This window comes from Antechinus flavipes, chromosome 1 (genome assembly GCF_016432865.1).
Source record: "Antechinus flavipes isolate AdamAnt ecotype Samford, QLD, Australia chromosome 1, AdamAnt_v2, whole genome shotgun sequence".
Taxonomy (NCBI): Eukaryota; Metazoa; Chordata; class Mammalia; order Dasyuromorphia; family Dasyuridae; genus Antechinus; species Antechinus flavipes.
In genome coordinates, this window is record NC_067398.1 from 573535348 (window position 1) to 573554902 (window position 19555).

The following is a 19555-nucleotide window of genomic DNA, read 5'->3' on the forward strand; positions in this document are numbered from 1 at the left end:
TGCCATTTAGTTGGTATATAGAATACACCAGGAGAATATCATGAAAGATCTTTAATGAAAAACCAGGACATTCTGATGTTGTTTGATAAGCATGAAGGAACCACTTAATAGTTTTAAGCAAGAGTAACATAAAAAAGATGTAACCCAGATTACATAACCCCTCAAATGAAATATTTGGTATTTCCTGAATATTTCCTGATCTTTCTTGCTCATGAATCTTTTTTTTCATTATATATTTATTCCCACTGAATATCCTTTTTCTCCTTGGATATTCTCTTCCATAACCACCAATTAGAATTCTACCCATTCTACAAGATACAGCTCAAATTTTTTCATGAATCAATTGAATTAAATTTAGTAAAGATTTGTGAAGCCTCTCCTATAAACAAAAGACATTATGCTATGCATCAGGTTATGCAAAATAAATAAATAAATGATTCTTAGCTTCAAGAAACTTACATTTCTGTTGGATGGACTTAACAAGCCCGCATTAAAAATAAACATAAGATAATTTGAAGGAGAAAGAATTCACAGTGCTCTATTCATTGTGTCACCTGATTGCCCTATGACTTCCATAAATTGATTCCAATTCTATCTTTCAAACAACTAAGAAGAAGTCTAGTTATTCTTTTAACTGAGAATCCTTCAAATATTTGAAGGTAGCTTTCATGACCTCACTAAGTTTTTTTTTTTTTCCAAATGCTCCTTGGCGACAAGAAATGTTTACATTTTTCCAGTTTCTATCAATATTGTCTGCCCCTTCTCTTGCCAGACTCTGAGCTGGATATTGCCTTTTCAATCTGTGGGGCACTTAACGGAACACAATACTTCAAATATAGATCATCCCAATTAAATATGTTTTCACTTTGGTATATATAGCATGCACTGACTTTTGATTTGTAGGATCTAGGTTTGAATCCTTGTTCTACTTCCTGCCAGAGTTATATAAGACTTTTTGAGTCATATATATATATGTATATACCTTTTTGAGCTTCAATTTCCCCTTTTGTATAATAATGAAGTTAAACTAGATAGTTTCTGATATTCCTTCCAGCTCTAAATGCTATCATTATTCTTTTTAGATTTTTTGTGCTTCTCTGATACCAATCATGTATCACTGTCTTGCTGTCCCTTTTATTCAATTACAAACTCCTAGAGGCAAATATGTCTCATATTCCTCTTTGTGTCTAGCCCAATGCTTCCATTTAATACTTTTGCATACTAGGATGGAAGGTGATAGCTAGAGAGAAATTAGTTCATGCATTTGGGAAGATATGACATCTTATTAGAAATATTTTTGAAAAAATACAATTTGACAGTTTCTTTAAGCTGAATGAAGAGAATCCCAGAATCATTGAACCTTAGAGTTAGAAGAGACAAAAAATGCCATTTAGTCCAATGAATGTTCTGTCAAACAGTGCAATAAGACATATAGTCATCATGACTCTGATGAAATAGATTATAATCTGATGCAACATGTCATTCATATCTAGTTCATCTAAAGAAGAAAACCAGTATACTATAAAGGCACAAGTCTCATTTTGGTCAAAGGAAAAAGTGTTGACCTTGAAATTAAAGGCCCTAAGTTCAAATCCTGCCTCTGATGCTTACTATCTGTTTTGGTCAAACCATAGGAGGAAAAAGGAAAAGAAAAATGAGGTATTTAACAGCAATAGCAAATCCTCCCCTACTTTCCTTTAGTACTTAAATCAGTTTTGCCACAAACATCTTTATTACATGCATTAAATGTATAGAAACAAACATATTCCTCCTTCTTTAAACCATTACTCTTCAGAACTGGCTCCAGCCAAGTACCTTATCTAATAGAAACAGGGATTGGAAGAGGACAACTAGATGGCATAGTGGAGAGAGTATTGTTCTTGGAATTAAGAAAGACTTCAGGAAAATCTTCCTGAGTTCAAATCAAGTTTCAGACACCTACTAGCTGTGTGACCCTAGGCAAGTCACTTAACCCTGCTTGCCTCCATTCCTCAGCTAAAAATGAGCTGGAGAAGGAAATTAACAAACCACTCCAGCATCTGTCAAGAAAATCACCCTAAAATTGGGTCACAAAGGGTAGAATATTGTTTAAAAAATTGAACAACAAAAAGGGATTGGAAAGAGGGCAAGGAATTAGCTAAAGGGGCTTTTCTACTAGCTTGATTAGGGGTTACCACTTGGGAGTCAGACAGATTATCAGAGAGAGGATCATGTTTCTGAGTAAATGAAACTAACACAGACCCCTAAAGCAAAGGAAGGGAAAAATGCTGGGAAGAGGAGGAGAAGAGAGAGAGGGAAAGAGAGAAGGAGAGGAAGAGGGAGAGGAAAGAGAAAAGGAGGGAGGGAGAGAGGGGGAGAAAGGGGAAGAGAGAAAGGAAGAGGGAGAGGGAGGGAGGGAAGGAGAAAGGGAAGGAGAGAGACAGAAAGACAGATAGAGAGGGAGAGAGGGAGGGAGAGAAAAGGAGTGAGAGGAAAGAAGGAGAAGACAGGAAGGGAGGGAAACAGGAAGAAACAGAGGGAGGGAGGAGGAGGGAGAGAGGGAGAGCTGAAAAGTGAGCTACTGTTGTCAGCGGAGCTCAGCACAAGGAGCAACTGATACTCAGGAGCAACAGCAGCTGCTGCAGCAGTGAACAGTGAACAGTTGCCTCCGCCCCATCCCCAAGCCGAGATCCCACCGGTACACTCTCACAGCCCTGGTCTTGCAGGCTACTGCTGTGCTAACTGTACCACAGGATGGAGGATTCCCAGGAGACATCGCCTTCTTCAAACAACTCTTCCGAAGAGCTCAGCTCTGCCCTGCAGCTGTCGAAGGGAATGTCTATCTTTCTCGACGTAAGTACATATTGGAGGAGTTCGGACCCAAGCAATTGTACCCCAGTCCTCTGTCACCAGCCTTTTTCCCTTCCTGAAGCCTTTTAGTTTTGGTGCTTTGGACTTGCGGGGGTGGGGTGTCCGGCACCAGTTTTGCCCTGTTTGAAGAGACCCCAAGGAAGATCATAGATTTATCACTGAAAGAGAATGCATGACCATTTTTTTTGTTTGTTTGTTTGGTTGGTTTACAGGGGTAGAGAATTTTCATGCTTATAGGGAAACCCACATAGGGAAATACGACACACAGAAAGTCTTAACCAACTTTATAATAAGGAGCTGTCCAAACCTTCCAGCTCTGGAGTACTGCATCTCCTAAAAAAGCTCCAGGTCACATTCCCAGGTGCCTAGACTCTCTCACTAGGGTGAGCAACATCCAATCTAAGGATCCTGTGAATTGAGAAGTTTGCAAGGGGTTTCCAAGGACAATTTCTCACAGAAAAACTCGAGTCAACATTTCCTTAGCATCCCCCAGCCCCTCAAACGCAAACCTCCTTGATGCTTGTGGGTCAGGGAGAACAAAAGGAAATGCTACAGAATTAAAAAATAAATAAAAAAACAACAACCAAAGCTACTTCTTACTACTCCCTCTCCTTCAGAGAGAGTTAACTCTGAAAGAGTTCAGTTATTACTAGAATCTTAAGGAGACATCCTGCTAATTCAGTGTGACAAGTGTTTGTACTAGACTTTCTTTATCTGCAGTGTTTATTATCATGTTTTTTTCACTTATCTTTCTTTCTGTTGTTCTTTCTATGATTTCTTTCATGGAGTCTCTTTATATTCTACTTGCTGTTTTCCCCTACCTCTCCACACTTTATGTAAATTCTCTTTCCCTTAGTTTTCTGTATTATTGTTATTTTCTTGCCTTCTATAACATGCCTTTTTTTTCGCTCATACATTCTTCTCCTCTATGTTTTTACTTTCTTCTTTTTACTTCTGTTCTGCTCTTTCCTCCCCTTTTCTTCCCCACTCTTTGCTCCCTTTCTTGATGTTTCATACTTTTATTTCTTGGGCCTTTCTTTGTTTGGCAGTCTCTTTTGCATGTTAACACTTACGTTATGTATAAATTTCTTTATGTTACCTTCTTCTTTGATCTTTCTTTTCTTCCCAACTTTGAGGGTTTTCCTTTTCTTCCTCTTTTCCTGTTCCTATCTACTTTTCTCTTCCATTTTTCATCTGGGTGGACCCATCTGGATTACTTCTCATTATCCCTTAGTTGTCACTTTGGTTTTCTATCCTTCTCTTCTCCATCCTTTTCCCAATGGACAGAGCCATTCTCCACTTATACTACAGTGTTTGAATGATCAGCTCTAGGTATTACCTCAAAGTTGCCTCTCTATGTCAGAGTAATAAATATTTATTGAATTAAATTAAACTGATCGAAGAAAATGAATAAGAGAACTGTGACATAAGAGTATTCTAAGTTCTAACTACTTTTTTCTTAATATAGGAGAGACTAGAGGAAAAAAATAAGAGTAATAGAAGTAGTTAACAGAGATCTATTGAAAGCTAGCTTATGCCAAGATTGTAGGTTCTTTTGCTTAGGGATGGAAATGAAGTGATGTGAATTTTCAATATCATGATGGGGAAATACAGACGGCATTGATTATTCAAGGGAACCTTTTTTTCTATGTTTTTTTTTAAAAGCAAATAAAGTTGTTTTATTTTTTTTCCTAATGAGAGACAGCTATAGCATTGATCAGTATTTACCTTGGCAAAATTATGAAGAAGGTATAGTTTATTTTTCTTTTTAGTATCATTCTTTCTCAATATTCAGTAGGACTCTCCATTATGGGAATGAACTGAGATGGAAATCACATTCTTTTCTAGATCTCTTTTTAATTTATTTAATTTTTTGTTAAGAATAATACACAAATTTCTTTCTCCCACAAAAACTTATCTGTCCTATCTCCCCAAGCCTTTCAGGTTTCTATCCTCTGCTAGGTGAAGAAATTAATCAAATAAACTAATATATAATAATGTGTTAGGTATTATATTGTCTCTTCTAAGCTTAGCACCTTCCTGAGAGGCCTTTAGGTAAAGAATTTTACCATGGGAACAAGGGAGGTACAATGGAATTTTAGGCATTGTAGCAAGCTTGTGGAAGAAATATTTTACATTGGTGGGTACCTCAATGCCTCTCAAGTTATATCGAATAGGGTTTTGTTCATTTGACCTCTTTGTAGAGCTAATACCATCTGTGATTCAAAAACATGAGAAAAGACTTTCATTCATTCTTACCTTGCCTAAAAAATTAAGAGCTTCAGTGTGACTTTCTTCTAAACAACAAGTAAATCCTAGTGATAAAACAGAAATGTAACTAGTTGAAATCACTGAAAAATCATTCTTTTTCACAAACACCAATCTTGTCTACAGTATTTTAAAATGGTTGCTTCTTTGGAATTAAAATATTCATTTTTTCATGAGATTAAATTTTCTAAATGTACTGAGGTGCTGAAACAAAGTATGTGTGTGAAAGAGACACACAGAGAGACACAGAGACAGAAAAAGAGAGAGACAGAGACAGAAAGCCAGAAATAGAGATAGAACGAACTGAAGGATGGCAGACATGAGACTCAGGACTGGTTTTGCCACTAATTCATTAAGAATAAAGTCGTATGTTAATAGGCTAAGAATAACAACCATCCAATACTGTTCAAACTATAGACTTTATTGATGTAACTATTTTTTCTTAAAATAAAATACCACCCAACTGTAGTGTATTGATGTTCACTGTTCACTAGAAAAGTATGTCTATCACAATATATATCACAGACATATGTCTGATGATTTGCTCTCTACTAGAAAAGGCTTTGCCTGTCCTTTAAATGGATTCTTTGTGATTTCAGGGAGAAGTACAAGACACTGGTGGAATAAGAGATGAGAATATGATCATTTTGCTATAGAGCATTTTGTTCATTATTCCTTGGTCATAAAAAACAAAAGTATATATTGTTAGTTATAAAATGTAAATGATCTATTTGCTAGAATCTATGATTCACTAAATTTGGTCTGCCATGACAGTTATAAAAGATTATATATCTTATTTTGCTGTATCCTTTTATTTTGTTTTGTTTTAATTGTTTGTTTTTTGGGAGGTGGGTTGGCCTGGATATATAATTTATCAATATCAAGAATTTTTGGTGAGGAAGTTTCCTCTATTAATATAAATTAGCAACTATTATATAATTTATAGTGTTAGAAACACGGTACACTGAGAGATTAAGTGGGCTGGGCAGTCTGTATGTGTTAGGAAAAGATCATGAACTTAGAACCCTCAAATCTGCTCTATTTATTGCTACTTCTCTGTAGATTATATGTAATGTGATTTACCTATTTCTAGATGGAGTAGGAATAAAATATATTTCAGGCTTCTATATACAATGCCTATTTAGTTTTTAAATTATTTAAATTTTATTGTTTACTATTTATCCAAGTTGAAATAAAATATATCCTTTAGACTTTGTTTTAAATGGAAGGAAATAATAATGACAGACAATTGCTATTTTCTCTCTCATTGTGAGTTCCATTTATAACAAGGAGACAGATAGTGAGGCAATTTTTCTATCAGTATAGAGCTGTTTACCTCAAGTTCCCTATCAACAATTCAACAAAAAGTAGTATATGACCATATCAAGTAAAATAAAACAGGCAAAATTACCATTAAGTCAAATGTACAAGGGTTACACACATATCATTTGAACATTTTTCAATTTTCTAAGGTGTACATAATTAATGGGTATTAAACCTACCAATTATAGAGGTTGATTTAAACAATTAAATTTTGGTGACATTCACCCTGATAGGTCATAAGAATCAAGTCCTCACTGTCAATAAATACTTGAATATTTAGTAATGGATTTTAAATCAGTCTTCAAATCTGGGCAGCATCCTAGATGTGATATTCTTAAAAATATAGGTAGAAAAGATGGACAATCACAGTAAAGTAATGCAAACTGTATATAAACAATTCAGTTTTTTCCTCTTAGCTTCCATGGCAGTATTCCAAGTATTTGCAAGTAAATTCTAACTACATCTGAAATAATTTAGACATATTAGACTGATTTCTGGTGATCTTATGAATAGAAACTCCTTTTGAATCATTATATTAATAGTATAATTGCAATGAAGAAAACAACAAATCTAGACACTTGTGGCTTTGCCACTTCAATTTCCAAATGAATTGCTATATAAAGGCCATAATTTCTACCATATTCCTTTTTAATATATATAAATGTATTTATATATGTATATATTGAAACTTCTTAGCAGTGAATAGCCAAAAGAAGTATATCCTTCATATAATTTTTCCTCTCAGAGCTCTATTCCCTAACTCTTCAATTCCCAGGAGCTTTCTCATCCTGGATGCTCACCATATTCCTAAGGCCTCTTTTTTTTTTTTTTTTGATTGGTTAGCTTCTTCAAATTTCAATCTTTTGCACTTTTTATCTATTTGTTTGTTTGTTTGCTTATTTGCTGAGCCAATTGGGATTAAGTGACTTGCCCAGGGTCACACAGCTAGGAAGTGTTAATTGTCTGAGGTCACATTTGAACTCAGATCTTCCTGACTTTAAAAAAATGTCAGGGTGGTGCTCTGTCCACTGCACCACCTAGCTGCCCCTTCAAATTTGAATCTTAAGGAAAGTACATGTATTCATTTCTTTCTGAGCTCCACTCTTAACATTCTAGATTTTCTCTATCACGCCCCTGAATGAGGATTTTTTCCCTCCATTCCTCCCCTGTTCCTTTTTTAGTTCCCTTTTAAGTATCATCTTACCACATTAGAATACAAGCCCCATGAGAGAAGGAACTACTTTTCTTTTTTGCTTGTATTTCTATCTCCTTATATATTTCAAATTTTTAAACATAGAAGTCACTTTTCCCATGATTCATATATTTTCTAATTTAGCAATCAGGTATTTTGGCTTCAATAGTCATCATCCATTTCCTTCTTCTGACTAGAAACTAAATCCATTTTCCTTCCTTAGATCTTTACATAAATACTTTCCACCTTCACTTTGTGACTTTGTGACTCTCCACAATTGACGTGTGTGTAGATAGACAAATATAGAAATAGATATTTCTAGTCTACTTCCCCTTTTCACAAAATTGCAGCATTTAAGAATCCAGAAGGGACCTCAGACATCATCTAGTCTAACCCATGCCTAAAAGCAGGAATCACATCTACAATGTCCCCAGAAAGATGTTATCCAACTTCTGCTTAAAGATGTCCAATGCTTATTCATGTCTTTCTTAAACTGCAGTGGCCAAAAGTGAACACAATACAGACTAATCATGGTATTGTTGGGAAGAACTATTATCTTCCTCATTCTGAACATTACAACTTAATAAAGCCTTGTATTGCATTAATTTTTTTTCTGGCTACATTTTACTTTATCTGTTCCTTTTGGATAAAGTATTTACTTCCATTGCAGTATTCCAAACACAATCCTAATTCCACCAAATCTCTGTGATAGCTATGTATTTATATTATCTTCCTGACGTTAAAATTTCTACTTCATTTTGTTTATTGCCAAGAGTGTCTGCATCTATGAATAAATTACCCATCACAAGTATTATTGTTGCTCATCTTACCAAGTATTATCTCTTATTAACTACTTTACTTCTTCATTGTTATTCATACTTTTTTCCCCAATATCCCTCTTTTCCATCCATTTTACTGACTTCTGCAATAGTAAGGTCTTCCCCCCTTCCCGGATCTTGCTTAAAATTCTGCGACAGAACACTATTAGTCACACCCTCTCTGCCATATCAAAGGACATACACAGAATTGTACATTTGGGTTGAGATAGAGCAGTTAGAAGAGTGATAGATTTATGATTTAGAGACACATTTTACTCTTATTTTTAGTATACTAATATCAAGGCATTCTTGTCGATTATGAACCAGAAGAAGTGATAAAATCATTGGCTTTGTGTATCACATTTTATTTATGCATCAGGTTCACATTCCAGGACAGCCATAGGCAGAATGTCAGACAGAAGGAATTTGTCTTTGGTAAACCATCCATTCCCCTTTTAGTACCCAATCATTCAGTCGTTAAGAATTTATTAAGCACCTTCTATGTATCAGACACTGTGCTAGGCATGGGAATATAAAGAGAAACAAAAGATAATTTCTTTCTTCTAGGAGTTCATAGTCCAAGTAGGGAGACAATATGAAAACAACCATATACAAACAAGATAGATGTCCGATGATTTTGTGATGTTGTCTTGTTGTCTACGCATTACTTCCCACCATTAAATACATAATTAAATTGACCTTCCTGCATCACTACTTCAGGATTGAGATCTTCAATGCTCATTGATTTAATGAATCTATTCAGCCCTACTTATTAAGGATTTTGCTAGATGACTATATAGTTAATTTGACAAACTAATTTGAAATAAAGTATTAATGAATTATAATGACATCCTTCTTAGATATATTCAAATTTTAACGTCTTTACCCAATTAAATGAGAAATTTTAAAATAACATAGTTTGAACCACTTTTCTCTGTCCACTTTTAAGACCTACTCTCTTCACATAATTAGAACATTTTCTTTTCAATCAGTAGCAGTAAGCAGCCAGATTAATGAAGGCCTGAAGAGGCAGGAAGCAGTCCACTAAAAGAATCCTAAGCAGGTGGTAACTTGCTCTTCTCTTTTAAACTAGTAGCTTATATAAAGAAATGGTAATTATGGATTGATACTGGTGATCTGACCTAGTTCTTTTTGTTAATTTACCATGGTCAAACCATGCTTGATATATGTGTTAAGTTCTTTAAGAGGAAAGTACAGATCCCTACATCCATCATGTTGGAAATACTTTTTGTAATATCCATTTGCAGGGGTGCTGTTTGCTTTGGATCTGGGGGCCTAAGGCAGTGGCTTATACAAATTGATATATTTTCCTCTGCTATTATAAACATAGCATCTTATTCTTTTAGTTACTTTATCTTAATCTTTTTTTGCCATAGGCAGAATGTTAAGCATTCAGGTTGACAAGACTAGTTGTCTCTAAGGTGGACATGGTGTGATGCCAGAAAGACTTGACATGATCCCAAGGGATACATGATCAACTAACTGGAAGATGGGTTGCACCCCACAATCTCCGTAATAGTGAATTCCACACCATTTTCTTCATTCCCTATTACCTAAGACTTTCATTTTGCCCATTGACCTCATATGGTTGTTTATTCTCCCAGTTTCTTACCTTATACTCATAACGTTGGGGCCTCCCTTGTTATAACTGACCCAAATGCCCACACTTACAACTGTATAGGTACCACTGGGATGATTTCCTTCATCTTCAAACCCATAATACCCATATCTTGATCTTCAAATAGTCTTGTAGCTTGTAACAGGTGCCTTTCAGTGGTCTTATGCTTTAGGTAATAGGCCATCAGTAAGAACATTATTCTCTGTTTTAGTGGGTTTCAAAAGATGGGAAATCATAGTTACATTGTAATCTGCATCAAAGATCTTATTACATTATCTTTCTTCCAAAACCTACCCTTTCTGATCCTCCCCATTTCAGGTATATCACCTCTCATCTAAACTACTACAAATGACCTCTTATTCGGTTTCCCTAATTCAAATTTCTCTTCAACCCCAACCAATTCTCCAAATAGCTGCTAAAGTGATTTTGCTTAAGTTCATATCTGATCATATTATTCCCTATTTCTTAGTACATAGTAAACACTTAATAAGTGTTTATTTCTTTCTCTTCCCTTTTGATGGTGTTGGGGTTCTTCCAAAAAAGACTTAAAATTGAAGTCAGAGAACTGATGTTCAAATCTTTGATCTGTCACGTGTTACTTTTGTGACCTTGGGCAAATCATGTAACCATGGATTGACTTGGATTGCTCAATTTTACAAAGTAATAATTGACTAGATTAACGTCTTTTTATTTTTTATTTAGGTATTTTCTTTTTTTGGTAAGCTTTTTTATTATTAAAGCTTTTTATTTTCAAAACATATGCATAATTTTCAACATTTACCCTTGCAAAATCCTGTGTTCCAAATTTTTTCCCTCTCTTCCCCCATCTCCTAGATGATAAGTAATCCTTATATGTTAAACATATATATATATATTTCCACAACTATCATGCTGCACAAGAAAAATCAGATCAAAAAGGAAAAAAATGAGAAAGAAAACAAAATGCAAGCAAAGAACAATAAAAAGAGTGAAAATACTATGTTGTGATCCACACCCAAGTTCCCACAGTCTTCTCTCTGAGTACAAATGGGTCTCTTCACGAAGTCAATGGGACTGGGCTGAATCATCTCACTGTTGAAAAGAGCCACGTCATTCAAAATTGATCCTCACATAATCTTGCTGTTGTTGTACATATTCTCTTTGTTCTGTTCGCTTCACTTAGCATACTCATGTATGTCTCTCCAGATCCCTCTGAAATCACACTAGATAATTTTCTAAGGGCACCTCCAATTCTAAATATATGATCTTATAAGTTCTTTCTTCATCCCTTCTATGTTTTTAGTTGCTTCCTCTCTTAGGAATCCCTTCCTCTCTTCCCAACCCCTTTGCCTTGTCCTCTGCTAAATTAAAAGTGTCCTCTTCCTTTTCAACTTTATCATATAACTTTTCCTAGACTTTATTATACTCTTCCCCAACTCCCTTGTAGCATGGTTATTTGTGTATCTCTATTTCTCCCTTCTCATTTGGTCTGCAAGATCTTTAAAAATAGAGTCTGTGTTGTATCTACATTTGTATGGTTGGCATCTTGGACAATACTTGGAACATATTTGATTTTTAATACTTATTTGTTGAACTTAACATTTTGAAATTTTGGTTAATTGCAGAGTAGCAAGTCAGAGGCAGAGCTGAACATGCATCTGACTATTAAATAAAGTTACCAAATAAAGTGTCAACCAGTGATATTTAAAAATTGCCCTTCTCAAAGAGGCATGTGAAAATAATTCTGAAATATTATTCCCAGGTGATTGAAATTCAAAATGGAAAAAAAACAGGACGTTACATGCAAAATAGGAATACAGTATTAACTAAATAATCACATATTGGGTCATTAGGGAATTTTCCTTGGTAGAATATATTTTAAATTAGGTACTGGAGGAGTAGCAGATTGATGCAAAGAGCTAAAGATGTCATCTGACATATCTATAGGGCTCTTCCCTGCCTATCTTTTTTGTCCTTGATGCCAGGTGAGAAGCCTTTCTCTAAATATAGAATTAGTAAGGGTTTCAAAATAGCAAACTGGAATATAATTTAACTTATGGTTGAGTACATCTTTTATCATGTCACATATAAAAGTGTTAATTCTGTTATGTTCTCTTTCTTTCCAGATACTGAGAAGAGCAGACAAAAACGGTAAGACCAAATGGTTTCAGTTCCTTCTTTTCTATCTTCTCTTTTGTCAACCATGTCATAAAAGGGCACTAACCACCTGGAAAACAGAACCTATCCCACTTGCGACATCAATCATTGAACCAGCATAGTTAGATCTAAGGATTCATATTAAAGTCATAGAAGAGGTCTTACATTTTAGTTCAGGAGAGACAAGCTTCCTGGAGCCTGTGGTCCATGAAGGCCATTGACACTTTTTTTTCCTATTGTACCTTAAATATATTTATAGAAAAGTAGAAAGAGCTCTAGATTAGGATTAGAAAACTTGAATTTGAATAAATTCTTATTAATTTCTACTCATGATCTTAGACAAATATGTCTATAAATAACTGATGTTTAATACTTTAAAGTTTGAACACATATTTCCATGCATTGCCTAACTTGAGCCTCATAATAACACTACAGGTATAAGTATCCTCATTTTGCTGATGAAGAAACTGAGATTCAGAGAGAGCTTAAGTGATTTGCTCATGGTCATGTAACAAGTGTCTGGGGTGGGATTTGAAACCCATGTCTTATTTGATTTAAATCCATCAATCTATCCATATATTATGCTTTAATGATTAGTTTCTTCATATGTAAAGTGTGGATAATAATAGTTTTTAATATGTAGCATGATTTTTGGTAGATAATTGCCTTTAAAACTCTAAAGCACTACATATTTAGAAGTGTTATTATTGTTATATAAGCACAGTGACAGTGTCCCAAGGGCTGCCACAGAATGTGTGGGAAAAGTACATGACTTTTCTCTTTATACACAGCAATGGGAAAACAAATCTCATAGGGAATTATCATGTCTAATAGGCTAATGTAGATAATATTGCAATTAAATTCACATTTCAATTATTGTCAAAAAACAAGCCATTGTAATAAATACATTTTGATTATTTTAATGAACCAAAAAACATTGTATTTCAAAAAGTACCCTTCAGTACTATAATATAGGCTACCAAATTATGGCTTATTATTAGTGCAACACTGGGTCATTATATGACATCTTAAAGTGATTCTTGGCAGACTGGAGATATATGAATCCACTCCCTATCACAGAATCCCATATTCTTCTTGTACACAGAGATAACTGTCATACTGCAATTCTGATATGTTATACTTAGTTAGTCAACAAGCATTTTGATGAGTAACATACTGACTTATCACTATACATCTCTGCACAACTAGCAGGACTCACTCAGAGAAGCGAGGAATCCCTGATAATATTTGGTAACTGAACTAAATCTTCCCAATAAAATCTTTTCTCAAACTGAGTTTTAAAAACTGATGCTAGTGAACATTTAGTATATTTTTTAGCCAAATGAATGGATTCATTTTTATTGTGAAGTAAAATGATTTGTTAAATAATTTTTTATCCCTATTTTTCTATATGATGTTGATTGACACCAATTAGTCTTGCCTGATGGTCCACTCTCAAATCAGCCCAAGGTAAAAAGTGGATTAGGACCCATCACTTGATCTGTTTCCTTCCTCTTCACAATATCTTTCTTGTTATATTGTATTCTCATGTGGTCTCTTGTGTCTTCTTTAAGATTCCCCTGCTATTTTTTGATGTGGTTCCTAAAATCTGATGTCCAGAAATGATCACAGTCCTTCAGAAGTATTCTCACCAGAGTAAGCCACAAAAGGACTACCTTCATTTAATTTAAGTATTTTTGGACTGAACCTGTAATTTCATTGGTATTAGAAATTCCTAGTAAAGAAACACACTTAATGATGCAGTTCAAATTATTCCACAATTACATCTCAGGACAGATCCTAAGGTCTGAGCCACTGTTTTGCCCAGGGAGCAAGAGTCAGAGATGGAACCTAAAAAAAGTTTTCTTGACTCATAGACTGGCTTTCTAAACTGTGGACCATACTTTGGTGCCTCTAGACACACTAGATTCTATGCCTGTCAATTTAGCCCACGATATTGACTTAAAAATTGATCATATTGTTATTTCATCACTGTGGGAAATTTTCCCAAGGGAAACATCTTTCTCTATCATGATAGATAATCACCATCTCTGCAACTTTATTTTCTTAGAATTCCCTGGGACACTGAAAAGTTAAATTACTTCTAGGTGTCATACCACCAATTTGGTCAAAGATGAGATTTAAACCTAGGTCTTCCTGATACCATAACCAACTTGCTATTCACCATATGATATTGCTATTTTTATAAAAATGTTAAAAAGCATAGGGTGAAGTACAAATGCCTGGATGACAAGGAGTAGGGGCTTTTCTCCAAGTTACTCTCAGTTAGTGACAACTTGTTCTGATCACTCAATCAACTTAAATATGACTATGAGGTTCACCTTTTCTATCTTGTCCACAAGGACAGTACAGCATAAGAGATTTTTCAAAAACTTTTGAAGTTTGATAGATGAACTAATTCTTATGAAAATTAATAACTGATGATTTCCAATAATGTTATCCCACACAGAGTCAATTTGATTTTTTTGTTAGAGTATATAGTGTCTTTTTTTTATTATTATAGCTTTTTATTTACAAGATATATGCATGGGTAATTTTTCAGCATTGACAATTGAAAAACCTTTTGTTCCAATTTTTCCCCTCCTTCCCTCCCCCAAATGGCAGGTTGATCAATATATGTTAAATATGTTAAAGTATAAGTTAAATACAATATATGTATACATGTCCATACAGTTATTTTGCTGGAGTATATAGTGTCTTAACTGAATTCAATTCACTATTTTTAACATTAATTAAATCCTGAGCTAGGAAGCCAATGATAATTTCCAGTTACTTTTCAGGAAAGTAGCTGTTCTAGATGAGAAGAAATGTTTTACACACAATAAGTACATATACCTACATGTAGGTATATGTACATATATAAAGTAGGGCAAAAGAGAGATCCAAATCTACTCTAGGAAATTATGAGAAGGATTAGAACATGTTCAAGTAAAGACATTTTGGAAAGATCATTGAGGAGTTGTCATGTTTAGTTTGAGTTAAGTTTAATAGATGTTTAATATCAGCAATAATAGTCCAATTTAGTTGAAAATTATGAAGTGAAATCAGGTGAGAAGTTAGGTTACAGCCTTAAAAGCCAGACTGGGGAACTAACTTATCTTTTATACCAAAAGCAATTGAGAGCCACAGAAGGTTTTTGCCAAGGGAGTGACCAAAACCTAAAGACTGTGAAGGTTTTGGCAGGTTTGTCAAGGGATGTTTGAAATGGGAGAAAAAGCACAAGTAAACCAGTTACTATAATATTACAAGAGCTTGAATAAAAGGTGATGTGAGCCTAATTTAGGTAGTAGTAGCATGAATGAAAAAGAGAAGATGAATATGATAGATATTTGAAGGTAGAATGGATCAGAGTTGGCAGCTGACTGAATGAAGTGACTGAGGGAGCTGGAACCTTCAGAGAATATTCAAAAATTCTGAAATTGAATGACTAGTAGAATGACAGTGCTCTCATCAGAAATAGAGAAATTGGGAGGGAATAGAAAATGGAAAGATGAGTTTGCTTTTGAAATTATTATGCTTGAGGTGGCATTTGGTGGTGCAATGAACAGTGTTGACCCTGAAGTCAGGAAGCCTCATCTTATAAGTTCAAATCTGTTACTTACTACTTGTATGATTCTGGATAAGTCATTTAACCCTATTTGCTTCAATTTCCTCATCTGTAAAATGTACTGAAGAAGAAAATGGGAAATCACTTCAGTAAATTTGCCAAGAAAATCACAAATTGGATTACCAAGAGTCAGACATGATGAAACAACTTGGAATTTATTTGATATATAGGTAGATTATTTTATTCTCTGAGACTGGGTCAAAAGCAGAGAGATTTTGAAATATGGAGGAGTCAGTTTGACAGAACTCATGATCAATGTCCTTTTTGCAATAAAGTATATTGCGGAATCATCTGCTGAAAGAATGCATGGTGGAATGAGGTTATTCTTTATTGTTCAGCCTTCATTCTTGAAGAGGTAGAATTTGTGAAAAGGAGAAAAAGGTTGAAAACAACCCTTATAGGAATGTTAAATGGAGATATGAATTTGTGATGAGCCCAATCTTCATTCTTCAAGTAATGTCAGGAGTATAATTTGACAAAATACATGGGAGAGATAGCTCACTGCTAAATTTATATCCCAAGGAGGTCAAGGATAGAAAGAAATGTCACACATAGAGCAAAATATTTATAGAAATTTTTTTTCTGGGAATAGAAAACCTGGTGTCCATCAATTGGGAATGGATAAAGTATTATGAAATGATGAATATAAGGAGTTCTAAGAGGCATAAGAAAATACATAAAATGATGCACTGAAGTAAACTGGTATCATGTACACAATAATTACAACAATTAAACAGAAAAAACAACAAAGCTAAATTGAACATTGTTCAATTATAAAGACTAGAATACAAATAGGAAAATCTTTTGTAGAAGAGATGGAGGTATGAAATATATAGCCTATCAAACATAGAATTTCTGACATAGGTTTATTTTGCTGAATTGTTCCTTTTATTTAATCAATTATGTTATTGCCTTTTACATATTTTTATGAAAGAAAGTTCATAGGATTCATCAAATAGAGATGGAGGGAAAAACACATTCAAAAGGGGATATAAAAACAAAAAGCATCAATATAACTTTAAAAATAAAACAAATGATGGGGATAACCTGTGATTAAACATTAGAAAAGCATAAAAAAGGGCAAAAGTGAAGGTTAAAGTCACTAGTCACAGTGTAATGCGAAAGTGAAGTCAGAACAAAGATGCTAAGCTAAGAGATATAAGAAGTCATGGTGGCAAATGAGTTTCTACTGGTCATATCAATAGTTGGTTAGAGGATATGGGCTTTATGCATAGAAACCTTTACAAAGGCCTATCAATTATATCTGATAGAATAATTACTTCATTTGTTTGACATGATACAAGAATGACCATGGCCCTCCATTTCTTTACTTGCTATAACTGTCCTTCTTATTATTCTTATTAATTTAAGAAAGTCTGTAAAAGATAATTCTGCAGTCAACATTTCTGTGGCTACATCATTCTCTCTCCTCTTATAATACCTGCTCTAATTCAGGCCTTCATTACCTCTTACACTGATTTGCAATAGCCTTCTAATTAATCATTCAGCCTTATTTTTCACCTCTCCAATGCACCTTCCATTCAGCTGCCAAGGTGATTTTCCTAAAGAATAGTTCTGATGATGCTCCTCTCCTACTCAATAAACTTCAGTGGCTCTTTATTATCTCTAGTAGCAAATTTACAACTCCCTCTCTGAAAATTCTTCACAACTTGTCCCCTTCCTACTTCTGCAGTTTTCTTATACTTCCTTTTTTCCCACACCTTCTAAGATCTAGCCACACTAACCTACTTGTTGCTTCTTGTATAAGACATTCCATTTCCTATCTTTATGCCTTTGTGCCTTTGTATTACCTGTACTTCCTAACTGGAATGCTCTCTCTCCATTCTTACTTTCATCTTAGTTTCCCTGATTTCTTTTGATTCTTGACTCAAATTCAATCTTCTGCTCTAAGTCCTGTCCCTAGTTCCTTTAGCTACTACTGCCTTGCCTCTGAGATAAAATCTTATTTATACCATATATCTCTTGTATGTTCCTGGATTTGTACATATTACCCCCAAACCCTGTAGAATGTGAGCTCCTTGTGGGCAGGACCAATTTATTTCTTTCCTATATTCCTAATGCTCAGAACAGTATCTGATCCACTGTGAGAGCTTAATGAACATTTTTTTATTGATCCCAATACTTTCATTTAATTTCTCATTTTTGCACTTGTATAATTGTATAATAAACATAAAAAATAAAAACAGCATAGTCATTTGGCCAAAATTCTAATATTCATTAGATAAAAAGAATGAAATTACAGTCATGATCATGATTAATGAACTCTTAGATCCCTTCTGTCTCTAAAATTATTATTCTGTGATCCTGAATACACATTGATGGTTTACAAAACTCACAATTCCTTGTAAGGCACGTAATATAATTTTTATTTTATATATGAGGGAATTCACTCTCAAAGATATCAGGAGACTTGCCTGTTTTCACTTATGGCAAGTTAATAATAGCTACAGCAATAGTAATTATTTATATTAACATAACGCTCCAAGGTTTTCAAAAGGATTATATGCATTATCTTATTTGACCCTCAAAATAACACTGTGAAATGTTTACCACAGGCATTATTATCTCTATTTTATAAAGAAACTGACTCTCATTGATTTTAAGTGAATTGTCTATGATTAATCTGCAAGAAATGAAACCAAGTGTCTTGATCTCAAGTTCTAACATTTTGATTCACTTTGTCAATCTTATATTGCCTATATATATATATATATATATATATATATATATATGGGGTGGAGGGGTGGAGAACTTCTTTAATACAGAAAAATTAACCATACTCAATTTTTAAGTGATTGGAAAATAGAAATGTAATAATACATAAATGTTAAGAATTATCTACCTCTGTGTCAATAAAAAGTTATTTAAAAATAAAAAAATAATAAAATTAAATTAAAAGGAGAAATTAGTAATATTGAAAGTAAAAAAAAAAACTATTAAACTAATAAATAAAACTAAGAGATGAAAAAAAAAGAATTATCTACCTCAATCTAAAAGAACTGAATGATTTTTTTCCTACTTAAAATATTCAAGTGCACAGTATTTGGTCCTGAAACCCCACAGCTTTCTCTAATTTAGTATGTGTCCTGTGAGGCCAGATTGGGTTCTTTAAAACATAACACATTCACAGTTAAATAGTTTCAAAATCTTTACTACATGATGCCAATTGGAGACAAAATGCATAAAAGTGATTTCATAATTTAAATGTGTATAAGCAATGTAAAAATAATCTTCTTTCATATGATGCATTCAAAATTTTTTACATTTACAAATAAATAATTGTTATGAATATTTGATCCTGTAACAACAGAATATGAATGCCTAAAATTCTGTATGGATAGACTAATTGGCCATAAGAAAATAAAAGGAACAAAAGTAGGCAGTATGACATTTTTGTTGTCTAAATACAAAGTTGCATTAAAAGTTACATGATGTGGAAGAAAAATTATCGAAGAGATAAAAATTCATAACTAGTAATCAGCTACAGCAGTGGTGTTTTTGCTTATTTTCTTTTAAATTGCAAAATAAATATAAAAATGCATCTCAAATACATGCAATTATTCATTGATGACATTAGAACAGCTTTTTTGTTTTAATCTTTAAAATGATATATGCATTTACAAAATTGCCATAAGCTTTATTATCACATATGTCACAATAGGAAAAAGAAAAGAAACTGA

At 33.8% G+C, this 19555-nt stretch overlaps 1 protein-coding gene across 4 annotated transcripts in view; it reads left to right on the forward strand.

Annotated features, from left to right (window-relative positions):
• The window catches only part of NECAB1 (N-terminal EF-hand calcium binding protein 1), a 320695-nt gene that overhangs the window by 120691 nt on the left and 180449 nt on the right, over positions 1-19555 (forward strand). For 2 of the 4 annotated variants that reach the window (XR_007949416.1, XM_051970821.1), the window contains exons 1-2: positions 2493-2832; positions 12196-12220. Coding sequence is in view for 3 of the 4 variants with exons in the window: in XM_051970821.1 (XP_051826781.1) it covers positions 2734-2832; positions 12196-12220 (124 nt within the window). In the remaining variant the exon portion in view is untranslated. Of the gene's footprint in view, positions 1-2489; positions 2833-12195; positions 12221-19555 lie in introns of those variants that run through there. The other 2 variants (XM_051970820.1, XM_051970819.1) reach the window with 2 other exon arrangements.